This window comes from Schistocerca nitens, chromosome 5 (assembly GCF_023898315.1).
Source record: "Schistocerca nitens isolate TAMUIC-IGC-003100 chromosome 5, iqSchNite1.1, whole genome shotgun sequence".
Taxonomy (NCBI): Eukaryota; Metazoa; Arthropoda; class Insecta; order Orthoptera; family Acrididae; genus Schistocerca; species Schistocerca nitens.
Genome location: NC_064618.1, coordinates 170,150,393 through 170,174,097, shown reverse-complemented (window position 1 = coordinate 170,174,097; position 23,705 = coordinate 170,150,393). Strand labels below are relative to the sequence as shown.

General features: G+C 40.2%; 1 protein-coding gene across 4 annotated transcripts in view; it reads right to left on the bottom strand.

Annotated features, from left to right (window-relative positions):
* The window catches only part of LOC126259245 (C-1-tetrahydrofolate synthase, cytoplasmic), a 170,769-nt gene that overhangs the window by 105,013 nt on the left and 42,051 nt on the right, over positions 1-23,705 (bottom strand). For all 4 annotated transcript variants that reach the window (XM_049955870.1, XM_049955869.1, XM_049955872.1 and 1 more), the window contains exon 2: positions 1,158-1,225. In XM_049955870.1, coding sequence (XP_049811827.1) covers positions 1,158-1,216 — 59 coding nt within the window. In that variant the 5' untranslated portion in view covers positions 1,217-1,225. The remainder of the gene's footprint in view (positions 1-1,157; positions 1,226-23,705) is intronic.

Sequence of the window (23,705 nt, the reverse complement as noted above, 5' to 3'; positions counted from 1 at the left end):
GATTTTTCAGCAAACCAATGGGACTCTAACCATTTGTGTTGCCCTTCATCATATACAATTAATTTCCTCTGTTAGTCCTATTACTTACACACTTGAGCAAGAGTCTAGGATGGATCACAAGAACATTTTGTAAGCAATTTCCTTTATACATTGACTGAATTTCCCCAGTATCCTACAAATGAACCCAAGTCTGCCACCTGCTTTACCCATGTGATCAATCCACCATATATCAGCACAAATTGTTGAAACCACAAGTTGACTGATTCCAATTATGATTCACTGTTATTGGGGTCTTAGGGTATTACCCCATGAACTTTTTTTTTTTTTTTTTTTTTTTTTTTTTTTTTTTTTTTACAGCCTCTTCACAGATATGTTACATTTTCTTATAATTCCTCCTACAAATGTTATCTAGATATCTACTTTCCCAAAACCTAGAATCAAATGGTTATTCAATCATAAATCCATTTCATGGCATTTTACATATGCATACTGTTACTTATCATATAAAATAACTACAGTATCAACTAACTCATGTGTTTCCATTTGTAACAAACTGTCACAGTGTCACTAATTTTTTCAGTGGTTTCTTGTGCGACAATTTCAACTGCAAGGCCAGAACATATTTTTCTTCTGTATGTTTATGACCACAGTTAAACTTATTAACAAAAAATAAGTGGCCCTAATAGTTTTCAGTGGCAAAGCAGAGTCGATATGCGAAGTTCTTCCAAAATGATTCTCATCTGCGCAACTGAAAATTCTCCAAATTAAACTGTTAGGAACAACATAAAATTCACATTCTTCTTCTACTTTACACAACACTAATCCCTTATCAGAGTTTCCAAAATATATGTCACAGAAATTTGAAACTTCCAACAAAAGTATTGTAAGAATTGTGCTTATCGTTACACATTGACACAGTTTAACAAAATTTCTCACTTTTCACAGAAATTCATCTGACTTGTGAAACTATCTTCAGACTTGGTGATTTGTTACTACCATCCACAAAAATTTAATTCCTGTTTACATTCTTTACATTGTCTCATGAAACTAAACTTATATTTATTTTCTTACTACAGGTTACTAAAACAATTCCAACATGAAAAAGTTGTATTGCTGACTGATACTGAAATGTGGAAAGTAAAACTTAATATACTTACTTTGCCACCTGCGTCCCTGAGAGAAGATTTCCATAACTTTCTCCACCTGCTGAAGTCATTGCTGCTATCTGAAAATATAGATTAGTGGCTTCACAATACATATCTCTGTAAGAATAATCTTTTCAAAATATCACATTTTATGTTCACAGGAGTTCAAAATACATAAGGGTACGCTGAAAAGTAATGCCTGCAAAATTGTTATTCTGTTCTTAATATCGGTTGAGGTGCTACAAGTCATGCATATTACTCACTGAATTTTCCTGCTTCACTAATGCAAGCTGCAACCTCTGCCACCAGAGAGCTCTGTATCATAGTGTGTAAAATGTCAGTGTGTAACACAAGTTTGTTGGTGCATGAGAAGCAGTGTGTTGTAATCAACTTTCTAACTGCAAAAAACACTTCTCCAATTGAAATCCATAGAGAATGAAGGCTGTATACATTGATGATTGTATTGATATCAGTAATCTGCAACAATCCAATGCCTTGGGCTCACTGTCATGGATCGTCCACTACACAGATCCAACTTGATCCCACCTGATTTTGATTTCATCTGTTTCCAACATTTAAGAACACCTTTCTAGGACTTAACTTCAATACTGATGAAGCAGTAGTGTAAACGAAGGTGGTGATGTGGCACTGTCAATAAAGTCAAACATTCTACAGTGACAGTATAACAAAGTGGTCTCTCATTGAGAGAAATATGTCCATAACCAGGACGAATACATTGCAAAATAAATATGCAGACATGAAGAATAAAGATGTGGATAAAGTTTGCTTCATTTAAAATGCTTTAAGAGTTTTCACATAAAAGTTCTGAGGCATTACTCTCAGAATGCAATTGTTATCAACAAAACTATAACCTTCATTTAATAAATAATAATATACTTTTCTTTCACAGAAATTATTTCTGTCACATTTTTTAAATAAGCTTATTAGAAGAACATCATGGAAAGATTTACAAAGTAAATAGTTTTAACTCTTTCTTATACATATCCCATCATTTTGAATGCCATATCTGCTTAATAGGATGCAGATAAAACGAAAAATGGTTTATAACACATTAGGTTGCAATGATCTAATTCAGAAGTCAGACTGCAATCAATAGTTGAAAATCCTTCATCACCAGAACTGTCAAGTCTCTTATAAAAAGAATGAAATGTGTCCTACAATCAAATGTAAACCATCAGAAGAACAAAACAATTATACATCTAGAAACAAAACCAATGAGGCCAGACAGTAGCTGTGGCAGAAATACCAACATGCTTAATTTGTTGACCACAAAATTCAATGATTACTTACTAACAATCAACAAACATTGTAAGTTACAAAGTCTACAAACTGCATTATATTTGCTCCAACAAAAACTGCACTCACCAACAATAGGGAATTATTTCAAAGTCTCAACTCCTACACAGATTACAAAAATATTTTTGATAGCCTTGACAGACTGTTTGTTGTGTGAAGAACAGAAGTCACACAAACAATAACATAGGAGTAAAATAATTGTCCTGGTGCAAGTAGGTCTCATACTCTGAGGGTTACACACAAACTTAATTATGTATATAGACAGTTCATAGATCCGGAGAATTGAGAATCTCAATCATTTTTGGCTATAATCAATGCTGACACACAAGATATTGGTCCCGAGAATCCCAAGGCTTCTAAGCATGTTTTAATTAGCAGGATAACAAATGACAAAATAAATACATTTTTCATATTATATGACTAACTACAGATTGACAATTTTTTTTGCTGTGAAACCTTGCTTCTTGATCTAGGTCAACAGGAGGAACAGCTGTGATGAGTGAATTTGCAAGTATCAAAATATGTGGCATGCATGTTATCTTTTGATGGCACTGATTTAGAAGCTTCAACATTTTACACTGCTAAGGAACCACAGACCTTATGATGTGGCATTCATTTCAACATGATACTTCTAGCCATTTATGAGAAAATGCTTGTCAACAGTTGGACAGACACAGACAAACAGACAGACAGACAGGGAAGAGAACATTAAAAAATGCAGTACCGCAAGGTTTACTTCTATATTCACTCCTCTTCTAATGTACACAACTGACCTAGTTATTTTAAAGTTTTGTTCAAAAACTGTAATATTTGCTGGTTTCACAAACATAGTATCCAAGATTCCAAATACAACCACTCAAGACACAGGAAAATGATTATTGCACAGGCCTTAACTGTTTCACAGTGAAAAGTTTTAAGAACTGATCTCACATATACATATTACACAATTTCCAACAAGTAAAAATGACTTGCTGGGTGCATAAATACAAATTAATAACTAGGGATTAAATGAAACACTGTCTGCAGAATTCCTTGCCATCCTCCTGAATAATAGGGTAAAATGACATCAACATCAAAACAAACTAACCCATAAACTTGGTGTGGCATGCAGAATGAATATTTCTCCAATAGAATGTCCATAATTGTGACTCTTCTCAACAGAGTAACACTGTGTGCTGGACTGGGACTTCAAACTCAGTTCATTGCCTTTAATGGACAATGATCTTACCAACTGAACTATCAACAAAACTAAGAGCTACAATTTTGTCAGTGCTATTTACCATTTTGCAAACCTCATAAAAGCTCTCCTGCATACTTCTCTGGACATGCATTCCTGGACAAACAATATCATCTTAAGGGTTGTTTCCAAACAGAAGTTTGCACTGCCATGAAACTTCCACCTTCCTGCAAGATTAAAACTGTAGCATGTTTTGTATGTGGAAGTATATCTCATTGTGATGAATTCAAGACCACTAGTTTATTTATAATTTTTGCACTCTACTGATTATGGAATTATGTTCTGCACTGCAGTTGAAATAAAGTAAGTAATTAGCAAATTAGCAAAAAGTATAATGACAACATAAGGAAAAGGATCGATTGCTACTCTCCATAAAAATGAGACACTGAGTTGCAGACATGCATAACGAAAAGACAGTTACACATTTAGCTTTAGAAAAGGAAAGGACTGGAATGCAACTGTCATGTTAAACAGAAGCAGCAATTTGGAGGGGTGGGGGAGGGGCAGAGGCAGCAGGGTACAAGTGGGGACAGAGAAGAGTGCTGTCTGGAGGAGTGAGCAGGGACCAGATGGAGGCATGACAAAATTGCCACCAGCCACAGTGTCAGGAGATGTGCAGCATGGTGGTAAGGAGGGGAGGGAGGAAGAATGAGAAGTGAAAAAGGAGAAGAGCAGGGAAGATGAAAGACGGGTGAGTGTGTTGGCACAGGCTGGCACACAATGAGGGTGAGGGGTCATGAATAGGAGGAGGTGATAGCACAAGGGGGGAGGGGAAGAAACTGTTGGGTGGACAGTGGGGGGGGGGGGGGGAAGGGGGGGGGAAAGGGGGGGGGGCTAGTAGGTTGAAGGTTGATGCTGGGATTATTTTGGAAGCAGAGAATGTGTTGCAAGGATAACTCCCATCTGCACAGTTCAGGAAAGCTAGTGGTACAGGGGAGGGTCCATATGGCCCAGGTTTGAAGCCACCACTAAAATCAAGCATGTTATGTTCATCTGTACGTTGTGCCATAGGATGGTCTATTTTGCTCTTGGCCAAAGTTTGGTGGTGGGTGGTCATTCTGGTGGACAGCTGGTTGGTAATCATATCAATTCAAGAATCTGTGCAATGATGGCAGCAGAACTGGTATATGACGTGGCTCCTTTCACAGGTGGCTCCGCTTCTGATGGGGTAGGTTACGCCTGGGACAGGATTGAAATAGTAAGTGCTGGGTGGGTGGGTTGGGCAGGTCTTGCATGTGGGTCTCCCATGGAAATACGATCCCTCTGGCAAGGGGTTGGGGTTGGCGATTGACACAGGGATAGGCTAGGATGTTGTGGAAGTTAGGTGGGCACCAGGAACACTTTAAGGAAGGAGACGTGGGAAGGATTTTGGGCTGGATGTCCTTCATTTCAGGGCATGATAATTGGTAATCCAAGCCCTGATAATTGGTAATCCAAGCCCTGACAAAGAATGTGGTTCAGTTGTTCTAGTCCAGGGTGTTATTGGGTGATGAAGGGGGTTCTCCTTTGTAGCTAGTTCTTGGGGGTGGTGGGAGGATTGAGACTGTGTGAGGAAATGGCACAGGAGATCTGTTTGTGGACTAGGTCTGGCAGACTGTCTGTTTGTGAAGGCCTTGGTAAGACTTCCAGAACAATGAGCAAGAAAGTTCTCGTCACTGCACATACGCTGTCCCCGGGTGACCAGACAGTATGGAGGGATTTTTTGTTGTGGAAGGGATGACCATTATTGAAATGCAGTTGCTGTTGGTAATCAGTGGGTTTAATGTGCACAGAGATATGGATCAAGCGAGAGGAGGAGGTCAACATCCAGGAACGTAGCATGCTGGTTTGAGGAGGACCAGCTGACACAAATGGGAGAGAAGGTGTTGAGGAAGTGAAGGAATGAGGACAGAGTGTCTCAGCCCTTAGTCCAGACTATGAAGGTATCGTCACTGGGCCTGAATCAGACTAGGAGTTCGACGTTCTGAGAGGATAGGAAGGTCTCCTCTAGATGATCCATAAACATGTTGGCTATGGAGGCTGCCATGAGAGTGCCATGGGGTTCCCCATGGCTGTGCCAAGCATTTGGTTATATAACTTCCCCTCAAAGCATTAGTAGTTGTGAGTTAGGGTGATGTTAGTAATGTGTTTGTGAAATAAGTAATGGGTTTAGAATCTGTTCGGAAAGGTAGTGGAGTCTGTTGGGAAATATAGTGTTCACTAGCAGCTAGACCATGGGCACAAGGGATGTTGATTTACAGGGATGGGGTGTCAACAGTGACAAGTAGGGATCCAGGAGGTAAAGGGGGTGGGGATGGTGGAGAACCGGTGAAGAAAGTGATTGGTATCTTTGATGTGAGAGGCAAGATTATGGGCAATTGGTTGGAGCTGTTGGTCAATGAGAGCGAAAATTCTTTCAGTGGGGGGCACAATAACCAGTGACAGTCCGGTGTCCAGGATTGGGGGAGGGGAATTTGTAGAAGGTACCTTTTCTTGCTGACAGTATGGGTAATGTAACAGATGATGATAAACAGAAGGCCAAAATTCTAAACCTAGCTTTCAAAAACTCATTTATGGTAGAGGACTGCAGCACCATTCCCCCTTTCAATTATCGAACAAACACAAGGATGGCCGACATAGTGTTTAGGGTATCCGAGATTGTAAAACAGTTAAGATCCTTAGATGCCAGGAATGCATCTGGCCCAGACAGTATCCTCATAAGATTATATGTTGACTATCCTACAAATATAGCACCATTCTTATCCATCATCTATCAGAGATCATTGGAACAGCAGAAAGTTCCACGGGACTGGAAGAAGGTCAAGGTTTTAGCAATCTATAAAAAGGGTAGAAAATTGGATGCACATAATTACTGGCCAATTTCACTGACATCTATTTGTTGTAGAATCATGAAACATATTTTGTGTTCAGACATAATGACCTTTCTAGACTCTGAGAAGCTCATCTGGAGAAACCAGCACAGTTTTAGGAAACAGTGGTCATGTGAGACACAGCTGGCCCTCTTTGTGCATGATATGCAACAGGCTCTAGACACCGGCTCCAAGGTTGATGCCATTTTCTCGACTTTCGAAAGGCGTTTGACTCATTTCCGCACTGTCGCTTGCTCCAAAAAGTGCGCACTTACAGTCTATCTGATGACATATGCGGTTGGATAGAAAGTTTTCTAACAGACAGGGAGCAGTATGTCATCCTGAATAGGGTGGCTTCAACAGAAATGAGCATAACTTCAGGAGTGCCCCAGGGCAGATAATAGGTCCGCTGATTTTTACAATTTACATAAACGATCTGGTTGGTGGTATTGGCAGTGACATTAGACTGTTTGCTGATGATGCTGTAGTCTACAGGAAAGTAGTATCACACGAAAGTTGTGAACAAATCAATGAGGATTTATAGAAAACAAATGTGTGATGTAATGACTAGCAGTTATCTCTCAATACAAGTAAGTGTAACCTACTGCGCATAAGAAGGCAAAAATCCCCATTAATGTACAAGTACAAAACAAATGCCCAGTCTTTGGAAGCAGTAACATCTGTCAAGTATCTGGGTGTGACTATTCAAAATGATATCAAATGGAATGATCGGATGACATAAGTAATGGGCAAAGTGAACTCTAGATTGCGATTTATTGGTAGAATTGTGAAGCGATGCAGTCCTTCAACAAAGGAAATTGCTTACAATACGTTAGTTCGTCCAGTCTTTGAGTATTGTTCATCTGTATGAGACCCTTACCAGTTCGGTCTGATTCAAGAGCTTGAGAAGGTCCAAAAAAGAGCGGCAAGATTCGTGGCTGCTACATTCAGCCATTGCAAGAGTTTTACAAATCTCATAAAAAGTCTGAAGTGGGACACACTTGCAGATAAACGACGTGCTAAAAGGAAGGGACTGCTCACTAAGTTCCGAAATCCGATCTTTGCCAAAGATTACCAATCACATAATGATCCCCATTCAAAGATAAAGGAAATTAGAGCTCGTACTGAGGCATTCAGACAGTTGTTTTTCCATCGAGCAATCTGCAAGTGGGACAGACGGGGGAGGGGGATGGAGGGAGGGGGGGATATGACCTTGGCGCAAATTGTCTCCTCCGCCACACACCGCTTGGGTGGCTAGCGGAGTATATATGTAGATGTAGATGTAGATGATCGGTGTGCGGGGTGTTATAGGAGTGGGAAGGGAAATGGATTCAAGGGAGAAGTTGTGGAAAGGTCTAAGGCTTTAAGCAGGAGTTGGATGTTACATAAAATTTCTGGGATGGGAACACTCTGCCAGAGTTTATAGGCGGAGGAGTCAGATTATAGGCAGAGTCACTATTATTGTCAATGACAGTGGTGGAATATTTGTCCACAGGTGGGATGATTAGTTAGGATTTGTTTTGAGGTTGTGTATGGCTGTCCTTTCTTCTGCTGAAAGCGTAATGTTGTTAGGAAGGGCCCTGGGGAAAGATAGTGAGGCAAAATTGGAATAAGGAATTCCTGGAAGGTGACCAGGGGATGGGTAGTTGGGAGGGGGTGGGGTGGAGGGAGGATCATGGTTGGATGGTGATATCAATTGGAGGAGGCACGGTTCAACGTTGGGATTAGGTTGGCTGTGGTTAGAGGGATTCGTGGCCGAGAAGTGTCTCCATTGCAGGAATCAGGAAAAGGAGATTAGGTCTTTGCCACCATGGTTAAAGATGAGGGCTTAAGGTGAGGCCTATGAGCAAAGTAGACCACTTTGTGGCACATCATGCAGCTGGATGTAACATGCTTGATTCTAATGGCTGCTTGACAATCTAGGCCATCAGGATCCCTCCCTCCACCACTAGCCTTCCTGAACTTCACAGAGGGGAGTTGTCCTTACAACACATTATCCACTCCCAAAATTTTCCCAGCCTCAACCTACGATAACCTTCTGTCCCCAAAACCTCCAACCAACAGTTTCTGTCCCCTCTGTCCCAATACCTCCTCCCTATTTATGGCCCTCACCCTCACTGTGTACCGCACTGTGCCAACGCAACCACTCATATTTCCCCTTCCCTGCTTTCCTCTTTTTCCACTCCTCATTCCCCCTCCCCTCTCCTCCCCTCCATGCCACCCTGCTGCAAGCCCTCCTGATGCTGCACCTGGTGGCAGTCTCATCATGCCTCTATCTAGTCCCTGCGAGCTCTGCCAGACTGTGCTCTTCTCTCTCCCAACTGTACCCTGCTATCCCTTCCCTTCCACTCCCCCTGCAGACTGCTACTTTCGTTCAACATGAGAATTGCATGCTGGACCAAGCTGCTGGCGATGGTGGTCATGTGTGGATCAAGTGTGCTTGCTTGTATGAATGAAAAGTGAGTGAGTGAGTGAGTATGTGTGTGTGTGTGTGTGTGTGTGTGTGTGTGTGTGTGTGTGTGTGTGTGTGCGCGCGCGCGCGCGTGTGTGTGCATGCGCACGCACTTACGTGCGTTTCCGTTTCCTTTTCTGACGAGGGCTTTCGCCGAAAGCTAAATGTGTAACAGTTTTTTGTTATGCTTTTCTGGAACTCAGCATGTCATCTCAATGATTATTAGCAATATTTCCTTTTCCTTATATTGTTGATACTCCAATCTAGATTTCCGATTATTTGATTTTGCCTAACAGCTTTTCTTCCAACCCATAACTCTGTGATTTTTTCCTTTGTTACTATTCTCTAAAGCATCACTCTTCTCAGCATCGATTCTCTCTCTTCTTTCCTGTGTTTATTCATTGCATTCCAAATCACACACGCATTCATTTCCAAGCCTCGTTGCATCAACAATCTCATCCACACACAACATATGGCTACATGACCATGGATTGTTGGTGTAGCATCTCATGCACCAAATATTTCCCAACAGCTATTATTATTATTATTCTTTCTTTTCTCAGACGTTATGTCTGGTCAAAAATGGAAAGTGACACAGACCTTGATCAAGCGTGACTTCCTTTTAACTGTACGGTATATGTTACATTGCATTTAGGAACTTTCGGGTAATTGAACATGTATCAATAATTACGGATTTCTGTAGTTGTATATATAAGTTTGGATGTAGCTGTATTGCGTTGATGTACTGGTGGATATTGTGTGGTATTACTCCTGTAGTCGATAGTATAATTGGTATAATGTCAACTTTATCCTGATGCCACATGTCCTTGACTTCCTCAGCCAGTTGGATGTATTTTTCAATTTTTTCTCCTGTTTTCTTCTGTATATTTATTGTATTGGGTATGGATATTTCGATTAGTTGTGTTAATTTCTTCTTTTTATTGGTGAGTATGATGTCAGGTTTGTTATGTGGTGGTGTTTTATCTGTTATCATGGTTCTGTTCCAGTATAATTTGTATTCATCATTCTCCAGTACATTTTGTGGTGCATACTTGTATGTGGGAATGTGTTGTTTTATTAGTTTATGTTATATGGCAAGTTGTTGATGTATTATTTTTGCTACATTGTCATGTCTTCTGGGGTATTCTGTATTTGCTAGTATTGTACAACCGCTTGTGATGTGATCTACTGTTTCGATTTGTTGTTTGCAAAGTCTGCATTTATCTGTTGTGGTATTGGGATCTTTAATAATATGCTTGCTGTAATATCTGGTGTTTATTGTTTGATCCTGTACTGCAATCATGAATCCTTCCATCTTACTGTATATATTGCCTTTTCTTAGCCATGTGTTGGATGCGCCTTGATCGATGTGTGGCTGTGTTAGATGATACGGGTGCTTGCCATGTAGTGTTTTCTTTTTCCAATTTACTTTCTTCGTATCTGTTGATGTTATGTGATCTAAAGGGTTGTAGAAGTAGTTATGAAATTGCAGTGGTGTATCCGATGTATTTATATGAGTGATTGCTTTGTGTATTTTGCTGGTTTCTGCTCGTTCTAGAAAGAATTTTCTTAAATTGTCTACCTGTCCATAATGTAGGTTTTTTATGCCGATAAATCCCCTTCGTCCTTCCTTTCTGCTTAATGTGAATCTTTCTGTTGCTGAATGTATGTGATGTATTCTATATTTGTGGCATTGTGATCGTGTAAGTTTATTGAGTGCTTCTAGGTCTGTATTACTCCATTTCACTACTCCAAATGAGTAGGTCAATATTGGTATAGCATAAGTATTTATAGCTTTTGTCTTGTTTCTTGCTGTCAATTCTGTTTTCAGTATTTTTGTTAGTCTTTGGCTATATTTTTTTTTAGTTCTTCTTTAATATTTCTATTATCTATTCCTAGTTTTTGTCGGTATCCTAGATATTTATAGGCATCTGTTTTTTCCATTGCTTCTATGCTGTTCTATGCAGTCGCTGCGGTTATCCAATACGTAATCTTCTTGTTTAGAGTGCTTTCTCTTGACTATGCTATTTTTCTTACATTTGTCTGTTCCAAAAGCCATATTTATATCATTGCTGAGTACTTCTGTTATCTTTAGTAATAGGTTGAGTTGCTGATTTGATGCTGCCAGCAGTTTTAGATCATCCATGTATAGCAAATGTGTGATTTTGTGTTGGTATGTTCCAGTAATATTGTATCCATAATTTGTATTATTTAGCATGTTGGATAGTGGGTTCAGAGCAAAGCAGAACCAGAAAGGACTTAATGAGTCTCCTTGGTATATTCCACGCTTAATCTGTATTGGCTGTGATGTGATATTATTTGAATTTGTTTGGATATTAAGTGTGGTTTTCCAATTTTTCATTACTATGTTTAGTAACTGTATCAATTTAGGATCTACTTTGTATATTTCCAATATTTGTAGTAACCATGAGTGGGGTACACTATCAAAAGCTTTTTGGTAATCAATGTATGCGTAGTGTAGCGACCTTTGTTTAGTTTTAGCTTGATATGTCACCTCTGCATCTATTATCAGTTGCTCTTTACATCTGCATGCTCCTTTGCAACAGCCTTTTTGTTCTTCATTTATAATTTTGTTGTGTGTTGTATGTGTCATCAATTTCTGTGTAATTACTGAAGTTAATATTTTGTATATTATTGGTAGGCATGTTATGCGGCGATATTTAGCTGGGTTTGCTGTGTCTGCTTGATCTTTAGGTTTCAGATAAGTTATTCCATGTGTAAGTGTATCAGGGAATGTGTATGAGTCTGCAATGTAACTGTTAAATAATTTAGTTAAATGTGAATGTGTTGAGGTGAACTTCTTTAGCCACAAATTTGCTATTTTATCTTTTCAGGGGCTTTCCAATTGTGAGTAGAATTAATTGCTTGGGTGACTTCATGTTGCAAAATTATCACTTCAGGCATTTGTGGTGTCATCTTGTATGCGTCTGTTTCTGCTTGTATCCACCGTGCATGCCTGTTATGCTGTCCGTGGTTTGACCATATGTTGCTCCAGAAGTTGGTTGGTTGGTTGGTTTGGGGAAGGAGACCAGACAGCGTGGTCATTGGTCTCATCAGATTAGGGAAGGATTGGGAAGGAAGTCGGCCGTGCCCTTTCAGAGGAACCATCCCGGCATTTGCCTGGAGTGATTTAGGGAAATCACGGAAAACCTAAATCAGGATGGCCGGACGTGGGATGCTCCAGAAGTGTTCCATGTCTGTTTTGTTTGGTGGATTGTCTATTTTAATGTGTGTGTTATCTATTGTCTGGTAAAATTTCTTTTGGTTTGTGTTGAATGTTTGGTTTTGTTTCCTTCTATTTTCACTTTTTTTTGTATCTTCTAAGTCATTATTATTATTATTATTATTATTACTATTATTATTATTATTCCTGTTGATCCTGTTCCTTCCCTCATCCTCGGTTATTTTCGCATTTTGTTTTTCACACAAACTTGTGAACCTCGACCTAATGAATCCCCCCTTCCTCCCCCATCCTCCCTTATCCACACGCATACCTACATACCTCATCAATTCCTTTTCTCCCACTTTTTTGACATTTCTTAAGTATTTGTGCGTATTTTTATGAAATTTGCACACTTTTTCAAATTTTTACATATTTGTGCATAATTTTATATATTTGTGCTCATTTTTGCATGTCTTTACATATTTTTACACATCTTTTCTGTTATTCAGCTTCCCCACAACCATATAACACCTTCATTTGCCCATTTCCGCATCATTTCCACTATGCCGCCCCTGCCATAATGGACTCCTCTTCCATCTTTCTGCACCAGATCAGGAAAGTATCCCTTTCCCTGGCTGAAGTCCAGTCCCATATCCTGTTCTTTAAATGCTGTCTAAACCATGGAATTCCCCCCCCCCCCCCCCCCCCCCCCGTTGCCCTCCAATGGCATAGCTATAAAAATTCCTTTCTTTGCATCCCATTCTTCTATCACAATGACTTTCACCAACTCATATTCTGCCTGTCCTGTCACAAACCTGGTGTTGCAAAAACACATCTCCATGGCACAGGCATCCCAGAAGCACCTCCACTCTTTCCGCAAGATATTGCTACTGTGCAATGCCTACCAAATACATCACAGCTCTGAAATCAAATTCTTTACTCTTCAGCATCTTAAGGAGCATTCCAGATAGAACCTCCATAAGTTGTCCAACCCACTGACATCCTACCGCCACCTCAGGGCACCACTATCCAAACCCTAATCCAATTCAAAGTGTTCCTTCTCGTCAACTCCTCATTGCACCTAGGCCTGGCCTGGTTGACCTTTTCAACTAGTGACATCCCCAAAACTCCCTACCAACAATCCACCAAATCCAGAGTTGAAACATTCCCTAACAGTTTTGTTAACCTTTCCACCAAAATCCTCAGCTCCAGAGAAGTTTCAGTCCTATCCAAATCCTCACCTTTAGACCTACAGCCAAATTTAACCATGCTAGACTTGTCAAAGACCTACTCTCCTCCTCCCAATCCCTGCAATGGAAACACTTCTTTGCCACCAATTCTTCCAACCACAACCAACCTAATCCCAACACTGAACCCTGCCTCTCCTAGTCCATACCACCACGCAACTATAATCCTTCCTCCCCTCTCACGTAACCACCTTCTGGTCACCTGCCATTAATTCCTTACCTTCACCTTTCCTCACCATCCTCCCCCAGGTCCCTTCTATGAACAGCAACCATTCAGCAAAAGAAAGGACAGGCTTAGATTACCTCAAAACAAATCATGATCTAATCATCATACCTTAAGACAAAAGTGGCACCAATGTCATTATGAATCACAGCGACTACCTGGCAGAAGACCTCCACCTATAAACTCTGCCAGAGTGATCCCAGCCCATAAGTCTAACATGACCTCCAAAAAAAAATGACTTAAAGCCTTATGCCCTTCCCAGAACTTCTCCCCTGAATCCATTTACCTCCCCACCCCTACGACAATCCACATGTACAACTTCTACATGCTCCCCAAAATGCAAAAAACCAACAATCCTGGACACCCCATTGTAGCTAGTTATTGTGTCCCCACAGAAAGAATTTCTGCTCTCACTGATCAACACCTCCAACTAATTGTCCACAACCTAGCCTCCAATGTCAAAGATACCAACCATTTTCTTCAGCAACTCACAACCATTCCCACCCCATGACCTCCTGGATCCCTACTCGCCACTGTTGATGCCACTTTCCTATACTCCAACATCCCTCACACATACGGTCTTGTCACTACTGAATGTTACCTTTACCAATGTACTTCAGACCCACTATCTCATTCCTCATACACCTTACTAATTTTATTGTATCTCACAACTACTTCTCCTCTGAAGTGACAGTATACAAACAATTCCATGGCACAGCCGTGGACACCCACATGGCACCCTCCTATGCCAACCTGTTTATGGGCCATCTAGAGGAGGCCTTCCTCGCTTCTCAAAATGCTCAACCCTTGTTGGTTCAGGTGCATAGATGATATTTTCATGACTGGACTCAGGCACAAGACACGTTATTCCCATTCCTTCACAACCTCAACACTTCCTCTCTCATTTGTGTCAGCCAGTCCTCTTAAACACAGCAATGTCACCTTCCTGGATGTTGATCCCCTCCTCTCTAATGGTTCCAACCACACCTCTGACATTAAACCCACCGCCCACCAACAGTACCTGCATTTCGACAGATGCTATCCCTCCCACACCAAAAGAAGTCCCTCCATACAACCTGGCCATCCAGGGATGGGGTAACTGCAGTAACGAGAACTTCCTTGCTGATTATGCTGAAGCTCTTACCAAAGCCTTCATATACAGACACTGTCCTCCAGATGTAGTCTGCAGACAGATATCCCATGTGATTTCCTCAAACACCCCCAATCCTCCCATCACCCCCATGAACTAGCTACAAAGGAGTGCCCCTTCATCATCAAATACCACCTTGGACTAGGAAAACTAAACCACATCCTTCATCAGGCCTACATTATGAATCATCATGACCTGAAATGAAGGATATCCAGCCTCTTTCCACTCTTCCTTACTTAAAGTGGTGCCCATCTAACCTTCCCAACATCCTAGCCCATCCCTATGCCACTCCTAATCTCAACCCCTTGTTAGAGGGATTGTATTCCCGTTGGAGACCCATGTGCAAGACTTTCCCAACCCACCCATCCAGCACTTGCTATTACAGTCCTTTCACAAGTTTATCTTACCCTTTCAGAGGCTGATCCACATGTGAAAGAAGCCACACCATATACCAGCTCTGCTGCAATCATTTTAAAGCTTTTTATATTGGTATGACTACCAACCAACCGTGCACTAGGCTGAATGCCCACAGCCAAACTCTGCCCAAAAGCAAGGTACGCCACCCTACGGTACAACGTATAGCTGAAACATAATGTGCTTGATTTCAGTGGCTGCTTCACAACCCAGACCATCAGGATTCTCCCCTCCATCACCAGCTTTTCTGAACAGTGCAGATGGGAGTCACATTCACAACACACTCTTCATTCCTGAAATTATCTCGGCATCAACCTATGATAACCCACTATCCGCACACCCTCCACGCAACAGTCTTCACCCCCCAGCCCCCCAGTGCTATCACCACCTCCCATTCATTGTGTGCTGGCTGCCCTCTGCAAACACACTCACCCATCACTCCCCTCTGTCCTCCTATCCTTTTCCACTTGCTGCCCCACCTCTCCCTGTCCCACAGCCTCCCAACACTACATCTGTTGGCAGTCTTGTCATGCCTCTATCTATTCCCTGCACACTCCACCAGACAATGCTCTTCTCTTCCCCCACCCATACTATGCTATCTTTTCTCCTTCCCCATGCCCTCAAGATTGCTGTTTCCGTCCAACATGACAGTTGCATTTTAGCCTAAGCTGCTGGTGATATTGTGTGTGTGTGTGTGTGTGTGTGTGTGTGTGTGTGTGTGTGTGTGTGTGTGTGTGTTTTCCTTTTCTGAAGAAAGCTTTGGCCAAAAGCTAAATGTGTAACAGTCTTTTCGCTGTGTCCGTCTGCAACTAAACATGTCACCTTCGTGGTGAGTAACAATCCATTATTTCCCTTATATTGTTGATACTGTTCCATTTTTCAAAAAGAATATTGTATGAACTGGGTGATCACACATTTTGCAGACTTCTTAAGCGCTCTTTTAACTTTTAGATCCACTTTCCAAAACATTTAGTCCTTCAAATAACTAGTGACTTGCTATAAAAACTCTGCTTTTGATAACCTGAGAATTATATGAACATCTTGTCTGAAGTGTAGTGTGGGGTTTTATATTCTAGAGGAAATCTTTCTAACATACTGCCAGCTGACATAAACCAAGAAAATGTAACCTTTGCAGTTCCCACAAAAATTAAAAACCTGTCTCATTAGCTACATCTGATCATCTATATTTAAGAACTGATGATCCCTATTAATAGGATGAGAAGTATGATTGCATTAGATTAAAGCTAGCAGGAAACCCAATATATGACTATGTACACTTTCCTGTTATATTAATTAACGTAGGAAATTCACTACCTTGAGGATGATAATGCTTTATCACTTTTGGTAAGTAGCCATTGTTTATGTACCATTGCTTGTTTAATATTTATATTTAGTTCATTATATTTACCAAAGAATAACAGCTAGAAAAAAATATATAACAACAGATACTGATATGAGGAATCATCTACACCTTCTATATTGTCCATTACAGTGGACTGTGAATGAGATGATAATTAATGGAAAGAACTCTTGCATTAAACTTGGTTCCTTTTGTAGTTTAATCCAGCAAACCAAACAGAAGTTCAAACAATAGCTAAAGCATGGAGTGAAAGAAAGTCGAGGCCTCCAACAAAAACAACAGTAGAAAAGCCACAGACTTTACATCTCTTTCATCTTGTTCTTTCTTTGGTTGGTTTAGCATTTTTGCTCACAATTCTCTCTTAATCTGATATTATGAATATCCATTTTTACTGAATACCTTATCAAATAGCACCTGTTACTCTGGTAAACTGTTAAGTTTTTGATACTACATGGGCCCTATGTACTAAAGTTTTAAGTAGACTCATAGTTTGTGAAGAGTGGTGGTAGCTAAATATCTGGAATCATAAATCGGTGTGGTTGGGTTTACTGTACATGCAGTGCCCTGAAAACCCATTCTCCTTAAGTTGAACTAATGCGTAAACAGTCATGCATTTCTGTTTACAAGGTAAATCTGGCACTTTCATGACTGGGATTTAGATTCTCAAGAAATTCTATCAATATGTCATCATCATGGAGCCAGACACTGAATGTCTCATCATCAACATATTTCCAGAACACTATCAGTTTTAAAACTTCAGAATTTAGTGCTTTTCTTTCTAAATCCATCATAAATAAAATTTGTTGCTGTGGTGAGAGAGGCCTATCCTTGGTGACACTATTAATCTGTTCAACATGTTTGTTATGAAATAAAAAATAAGTGGAGGTAAGTGTATGCTTAAATTATGCTGTTAAGTCTTCCTCAAACTTGCAGCTAATCAATGACAGAGAACAACAAAAGCTAGTTTAATAAAGAAGGAGATGATATCAAAGCTAACTAGCAAATCAGACTGGTCAAGTTTCAAAATTTTTTATAGTTCACACATGAAGCAGCTTCTTTTGATCAAGGGTTGTGGGTCGTCCGTATCAGTCTTACAACATACTGTGTCCTCAAGTAAATTTTACACCATCTTTATGAAGACATCTCTTGGCAGCAAAACAGTGGCTTTACCTCTGTCTGCACAAAGAATCGCCACCTGGGAATGCTCTGCAAATTACAACACACAGTTCTCTCAGAGAGGATATGTTACTTCGTTAAAGACTGTCCACAAGCCACTCCATGGATTATGGGGAAGTCACGATACTACCTGCAGTCTCAGACTACTGTGATTAATTGGTCTAGGAAGCTAAATAAATACAATTAGTAGACAACCTGCTCAACTGAGACGAGGGTTTCCAGCTTGACAAAACATCTAAAGCACTCATTTCATTTCTATGTTAGAATACAGTATGCTGACCTCAACGACAACTGTTAATCAGCAATAAGGGTATCGTCAGGAGTGCCTCTGCACACATGAATGATCTGACAGATATGGTGACCAGCAATCTGCATCTGCTTGCTAATGAGACTGTGGTATATGGGAAAGTATTGTCACTGAGTGACTTGTAGAAGGATACAGCATGACTTAACAGAATTTCTATTTGATATGATGAATGGCAGCTTGCTCCAACTGTATAAAAATCTAAGTTAAATCAGATGAGTAGGAAAACTGGACCTATAATGTTCAAATACAATATTAGTGATATGCTTCTTGTCACAGTCACATTAGTTAAATATCTTGGTGGAATGTTGCAAAGTGACATGAAATGGAACAAGCATGTAAGGAGGGTACTAGGGAAGGCAAATGGCTGACTTTGGTTTATTAGGAGAATTTAAGGACAGTGTGGCTCGTCTATAAAGTAGATCACATATAGACTATGTGATCAAAAACATTCAAACACCTGACTGAAAATGACTTACAAGTTCGTGGTGCCCTCCATTGGTAATGCTGGAATTCAATATGGTGTTGACCCATCATTAGCCTTGATGACAGCTTCCACTCTCGCAGGCATATGTTCAATCAGGTGCTGGAAGGTTTCTTGGGGAATGGCAGCCGATTCTTCATGAAGTGTTGTACTGAGGAGAGGTATCGATGTCGGTCTGTGAGGCCTGGCATGAAGTTGGCATTCCAAATCATTCCAAAGGTGTTCTATAGGATTCAGATCAGGACTCTGTGCAGCCCAGTCTATTACAGGGATGTTATTGTCATGCAACCGCTCCATCACAGGCCGTGCATTATGAACAGATGCTGCATTATGAACATGTGCTCAATCACCATCCCCGAATTGCTGTTCGACAGTGGGAAGCAAGAAGGTGCTTAAAACATCAATGTAGGCCTGTGCTGTGATAGTGCCACACAAAACAATTCCACTGTTCAATCATCCTATGTTTACATTCCTTACACCAAGTGAGGCATCGTTTGGCATTTACCAGCGTGACACGTGACTTATGAGCAGCCACTCGACCATGAAATCCAAGTTTTCTCACCTTCTGCCTAACTGTCGAAGTACTTGCAGTGGATCCTGATGCAGTTTTGAATTCCTGTGTGATGGTTGATGCAGTTTGGAATTCCTGTGTGATGGTCTGGATAGATGTCTGCCTATTACACATTACGACCCTCTGCAACTGTCGGCGGTCTTTGTCAGTCAACAGACTAATCGGACCATACGTTTTTGTGCTGTATGTGTCCCTTCACATTTCCACTTCACTATAACATCGGAAACAGTGGTCCTAGGGATGTTTAGGAGAGTGGAAATCTCACGTACAGACCTATGACCCAAGTGACACCTAATCACCTGTCCATGTTCGAAGTCTGTGAGATCTGCAGAGCGCCCCATTCTGCTCTCTCAGATGTCTAATGACTACTGAGGTCACTGATATGGAGTGCCTGGCAGTAGGTGGCAGCACGATGCACCTAATATGAAAACGTATCTTTTTGGGGGCGTCCAGATACTTTTGATCACATAGTGTAGAAAATTTGGTGACTCATTCTTGAGTGCTGCTGAAATATTTGGGATCCCCACCAGGTTGGATTTTTAATGCTGACTCTGTAAATCTCATCACAAAGGAGAGCCTTAAGGGATGTGGAACGAATCAAGTCACACATTAACAGCAAGATGCAGCCACTGCTGGCTACACCTATAAAGTATACTAACAGCAAATTATGACTAGTGCTAATCTACTCAAACTGATACCTATGGTATTTACTTCTACATGTAACTTAGCACAGACCACTATCAGCAGTCTATATATTGAAAACATCCGGATCCCTTTAATACTATTATTATAATTATGTGAGTATTCCAATAAATTGTAGATGGGGGATAATGAGGTATTCTTTTTTTCTTTTTTTTTTTTTTTAATATTTAGGATTTTCAATTATCTGCTTGATACCCACTGGCGAACTGTGCACTTTTACACCAGAATATAAAACTCCATTATTAACCCTATAAAGAGATGCCTGTCATCAAACCAAAGATTATTTTGAACACCACACTGCTTTACTAGTCATGGTCCTGTTGGAAGTGGTATGCCACTACCTTCCTCTCACCTTTGGGGGATATACAGTTCAATGTGGATTCCTAACCATGGAGCAACTTGGCATTTTTCATATCAATAAATGCTGCCAGAGGTGAAAGAAGTGGCAAGTGACAGATAAAAATTCTAGGATTAACCGGGGATTAAACCAAATTCTTTGGATTTGTACCACTGAGCAACCATATGGAAATTATTTCCACTTCTAGTACTGTGGTAGTGAATTGCTGAGTTCATCCTAAATTCATTCTCATTATTAAACACAAATACCATTAGGGAGTCTACTTATTGGCATGTAAGTGTAAGAATCTCTCTCTGCTGACACGTCAAGGGTAGCAGAACAAAGGTCACTGTTCTGACAGGCCATAAATACTTCTGATATCGTCGAATTGTCTGTGTTAATATTTGTTTGCTGTAACACGCTCATTTTCTGACTCAAAATACATGACACAACTGTACAATCCTACAAGGCCAAGTGAACAATGTATCTGTACATTCAGGTACCGGTGGTGTGTTGCCACTGAGATCTTACATAGCATTGTGTGTGGGTATCCTAAGCCCACTGATTCCATATTCATGGGTAGCAGGATAACTGCATTTTTCACAGGTCATGCCCCCGCCATTGTCAAATTCCAGCAAATGCTGGGAGATGTTTCTCCTTTTTACATGATGCATTAAACAATCTCATAAATAAACATCTTTCACACATCAATATTATGAAAAGGAAAGTTGCTGCTTACCATATAGCAGAGATGCTGAGTCGTGCATGGGCACAACAAAAAGACTGTCATCATTCACATATGTTTTTTGAGTGAGAAATGTGCTATTCAATCTTTCAAACAATGGAAAATTCAGCATAGGATAGTGACAATAATGTGAGTGTGAGCTGGATTTGCGCGAATTTGTATGTGTATGCTGTCTAATGCAGAAAAAGTGCGTTTGACCGAAAGCTTAACTTGTTAGCAGTCTTTTTGTTGTGCCTGTCTGCAATGCAGCATGTCCACTATATGGTGAGTAGCAATCTATGTAATCTTTTCTTGTATACAGAACATATATGTCTTTACTCCTATCTACATTTTGGAGTTGTGCTGAAATGCTACACATTTGCTTAACGAAGCACATAGGACACTTCACACTGATTTGACATTTGTAGCATGTCATTTTAATGACACAATTTGAATGGCCAGTAGGGTACAAGATGGTCCCCTTTTAACTTGTTATCCAGGCAGAACCCAATGAGCACATAGTATTTTGTTTAGTGTATCACTATTAACGTTTGCTTCTTGTGCGAGAAAGTAAGCTTTTGTTTGTTTGAAATTCCATAATATAGGTCTTTGTAGGATTAAGACTTAACATGACCATAACAAAGCCAGAAGTAATAATTAGCACAGGAGTTGATGAGCATACTGTATTGACCCAAAAATAAGCAGCATTTTTTATCCAGATTTCACCCTTGAAAAGTTAGGGTGTGGCTTATATTCGCTACCTTGTATTTTTACAAACGATTGCTGTGTAACATTACAACTAGCAACTGCAGCTGAAACTGGCGACAAGGCATCTTATTAGGCAATGATGCAAAATTTTATTGGTGTTTTAGTGGCATTAAAATTGTGTAGGTTTATCAGTATTGCTTCCTTAGATTATAATTCTGTGTGTAGGTCTACCAGTACTGTTTCCTTAGCTTATAATTCTGTTTCATCTAGGTATTGGTAAGAAAGCCTAATTTATGACAATATGAACAACCATTTAGAGCAAAAAGCATCTTCAAGCCAAGAAATTGTGTGTAGTTACAATGCAAGCTTCAAACTTACAGTTGCCCATTATGCCAAAACCCCAACAGAGAAGCCGGAAGAAAGTATGGACTGGTCAAATCTAATGTCCAACATTGGGTTGGTTCAGAAGAAAAATCAAAGGATGCACTTTCAATGAGAAAATCATTCAGAGAACCTAAATGTGGCAAAAAGCTTAAGTTATTACATACATGCAAGATAAGAGGAAACATGGGATGCCTGTCTTATGAGAAGTTATCCAACTCAAGGCCTCAGATTATGGTATGTTGATACTTTTTACTTTTGGACCATCTAACTACAACTGAATGAAACACAATTTTTGTGCCATACATGTTTCGCCTTTATTCTTTGCAAGGCGTCTTCAGTGGAAGGTTGCGCGGATTATGATCTACAAGTTGTGTTTTTGTTTCATTTTTGGCAATGTTGTTCTTCTTATAATTGCCATTCGGGTTTTTGTTTTCCACACTTCACAGTGCCAGGAACTGAACACTTGCTTGGATGCTGTGTTTTGGTTTCTGTTATTCAACATCTGACAGTCAGCAAGTTGTCAGCAGCACAAACCAAAACATAGCATCAAAACAGATGTTCAGTTCCTAGTGCTGTGAAGTGTGGAAAACAGAAACCCAAATGGCAATTATAAGAACAGCAACAAAAATGGAACAAAAACACAACATGTAGAACATCATCCATGGAACCTGCCATGTCTTGCAAAAAATAAAGGCGAAAAACATATAGCACGAAAATTGTGTTTCGTTAAGTTGTAGTTAGATGGTCTAAAAGTAAAAATTATCAACATACTACAACATTAAACACAACTGCAGACAACAGGACAAGAAAAGTTGTAAATGTGAAGACCTTGGAAATTGCAAAAGTCTTAAACATGCCAGTACAAGAATTTTGTGCGAGGGTTGGTGTCATCAGTTTATGCAGAGAAGTGCTAGACTAGTACAGAGAATGCCAGCAGATTTCAAGGAGAAGCTGGTCCACCTGCAGTGTTACGTCATCCAATTACGAAACTGTCACTCATCCCCTCTTCATCAGACTGGTAATGCTGACTAAATGCCTGTATTTTTTCACATCCCAAGCAGTACAATTGTAGACATAAAATGGAACAAAGTATCTCATTAAGAACAAATGAGACAAGGGAAAAAAATAGCTGTGATGTTAGTTGTTACAGTCAATGGGGGAAATTTATCCCCTTACGTTATTCTGAAGAGAAAAACTATGGCCAGAGAAAACTTTCCTATGGGCTTAGCCACTTGCTGCCAAGAAAAGTGCTGAATAGTGGCGCAGCTGATGGTTGACCAGTTGTCTGCTGTTTGGAATCACAGACCTAGAGCACTTCTTGGTAAGAGAGTCATGCTAGTTTTGGATACTTTTAAGGGATGTCTAACTGCTGAAGTAAAAGATAAACTTGCTGCACAAGAGAAATATCTTGTCATAATACCTGGAGGAATGACTTCAAAACTAGCGTAGAACAATTCTGTGAGAAATTTTACTTCAGAAATAAGTGGCAGGTGTTAAGAATTCTACTGACCACTGGTTAAGTTCACTAAACAGTGGTTATGCAGTAATGCCCAACCACTGAACTAGCTGGTTCAAATTCTGGAGGGGAGACTGTCTGCCAGGGAAAGAACACTTTACAATTATTTATTTTCTGGCACAGCCATGCATAATTTCAACTGCCTCGAGTGCTTCTTGGTAATTTTTATGGAACAGTTTGTTATCTACTTAGAAGTGTGTAGGAAACTGTTCCATGAAGCA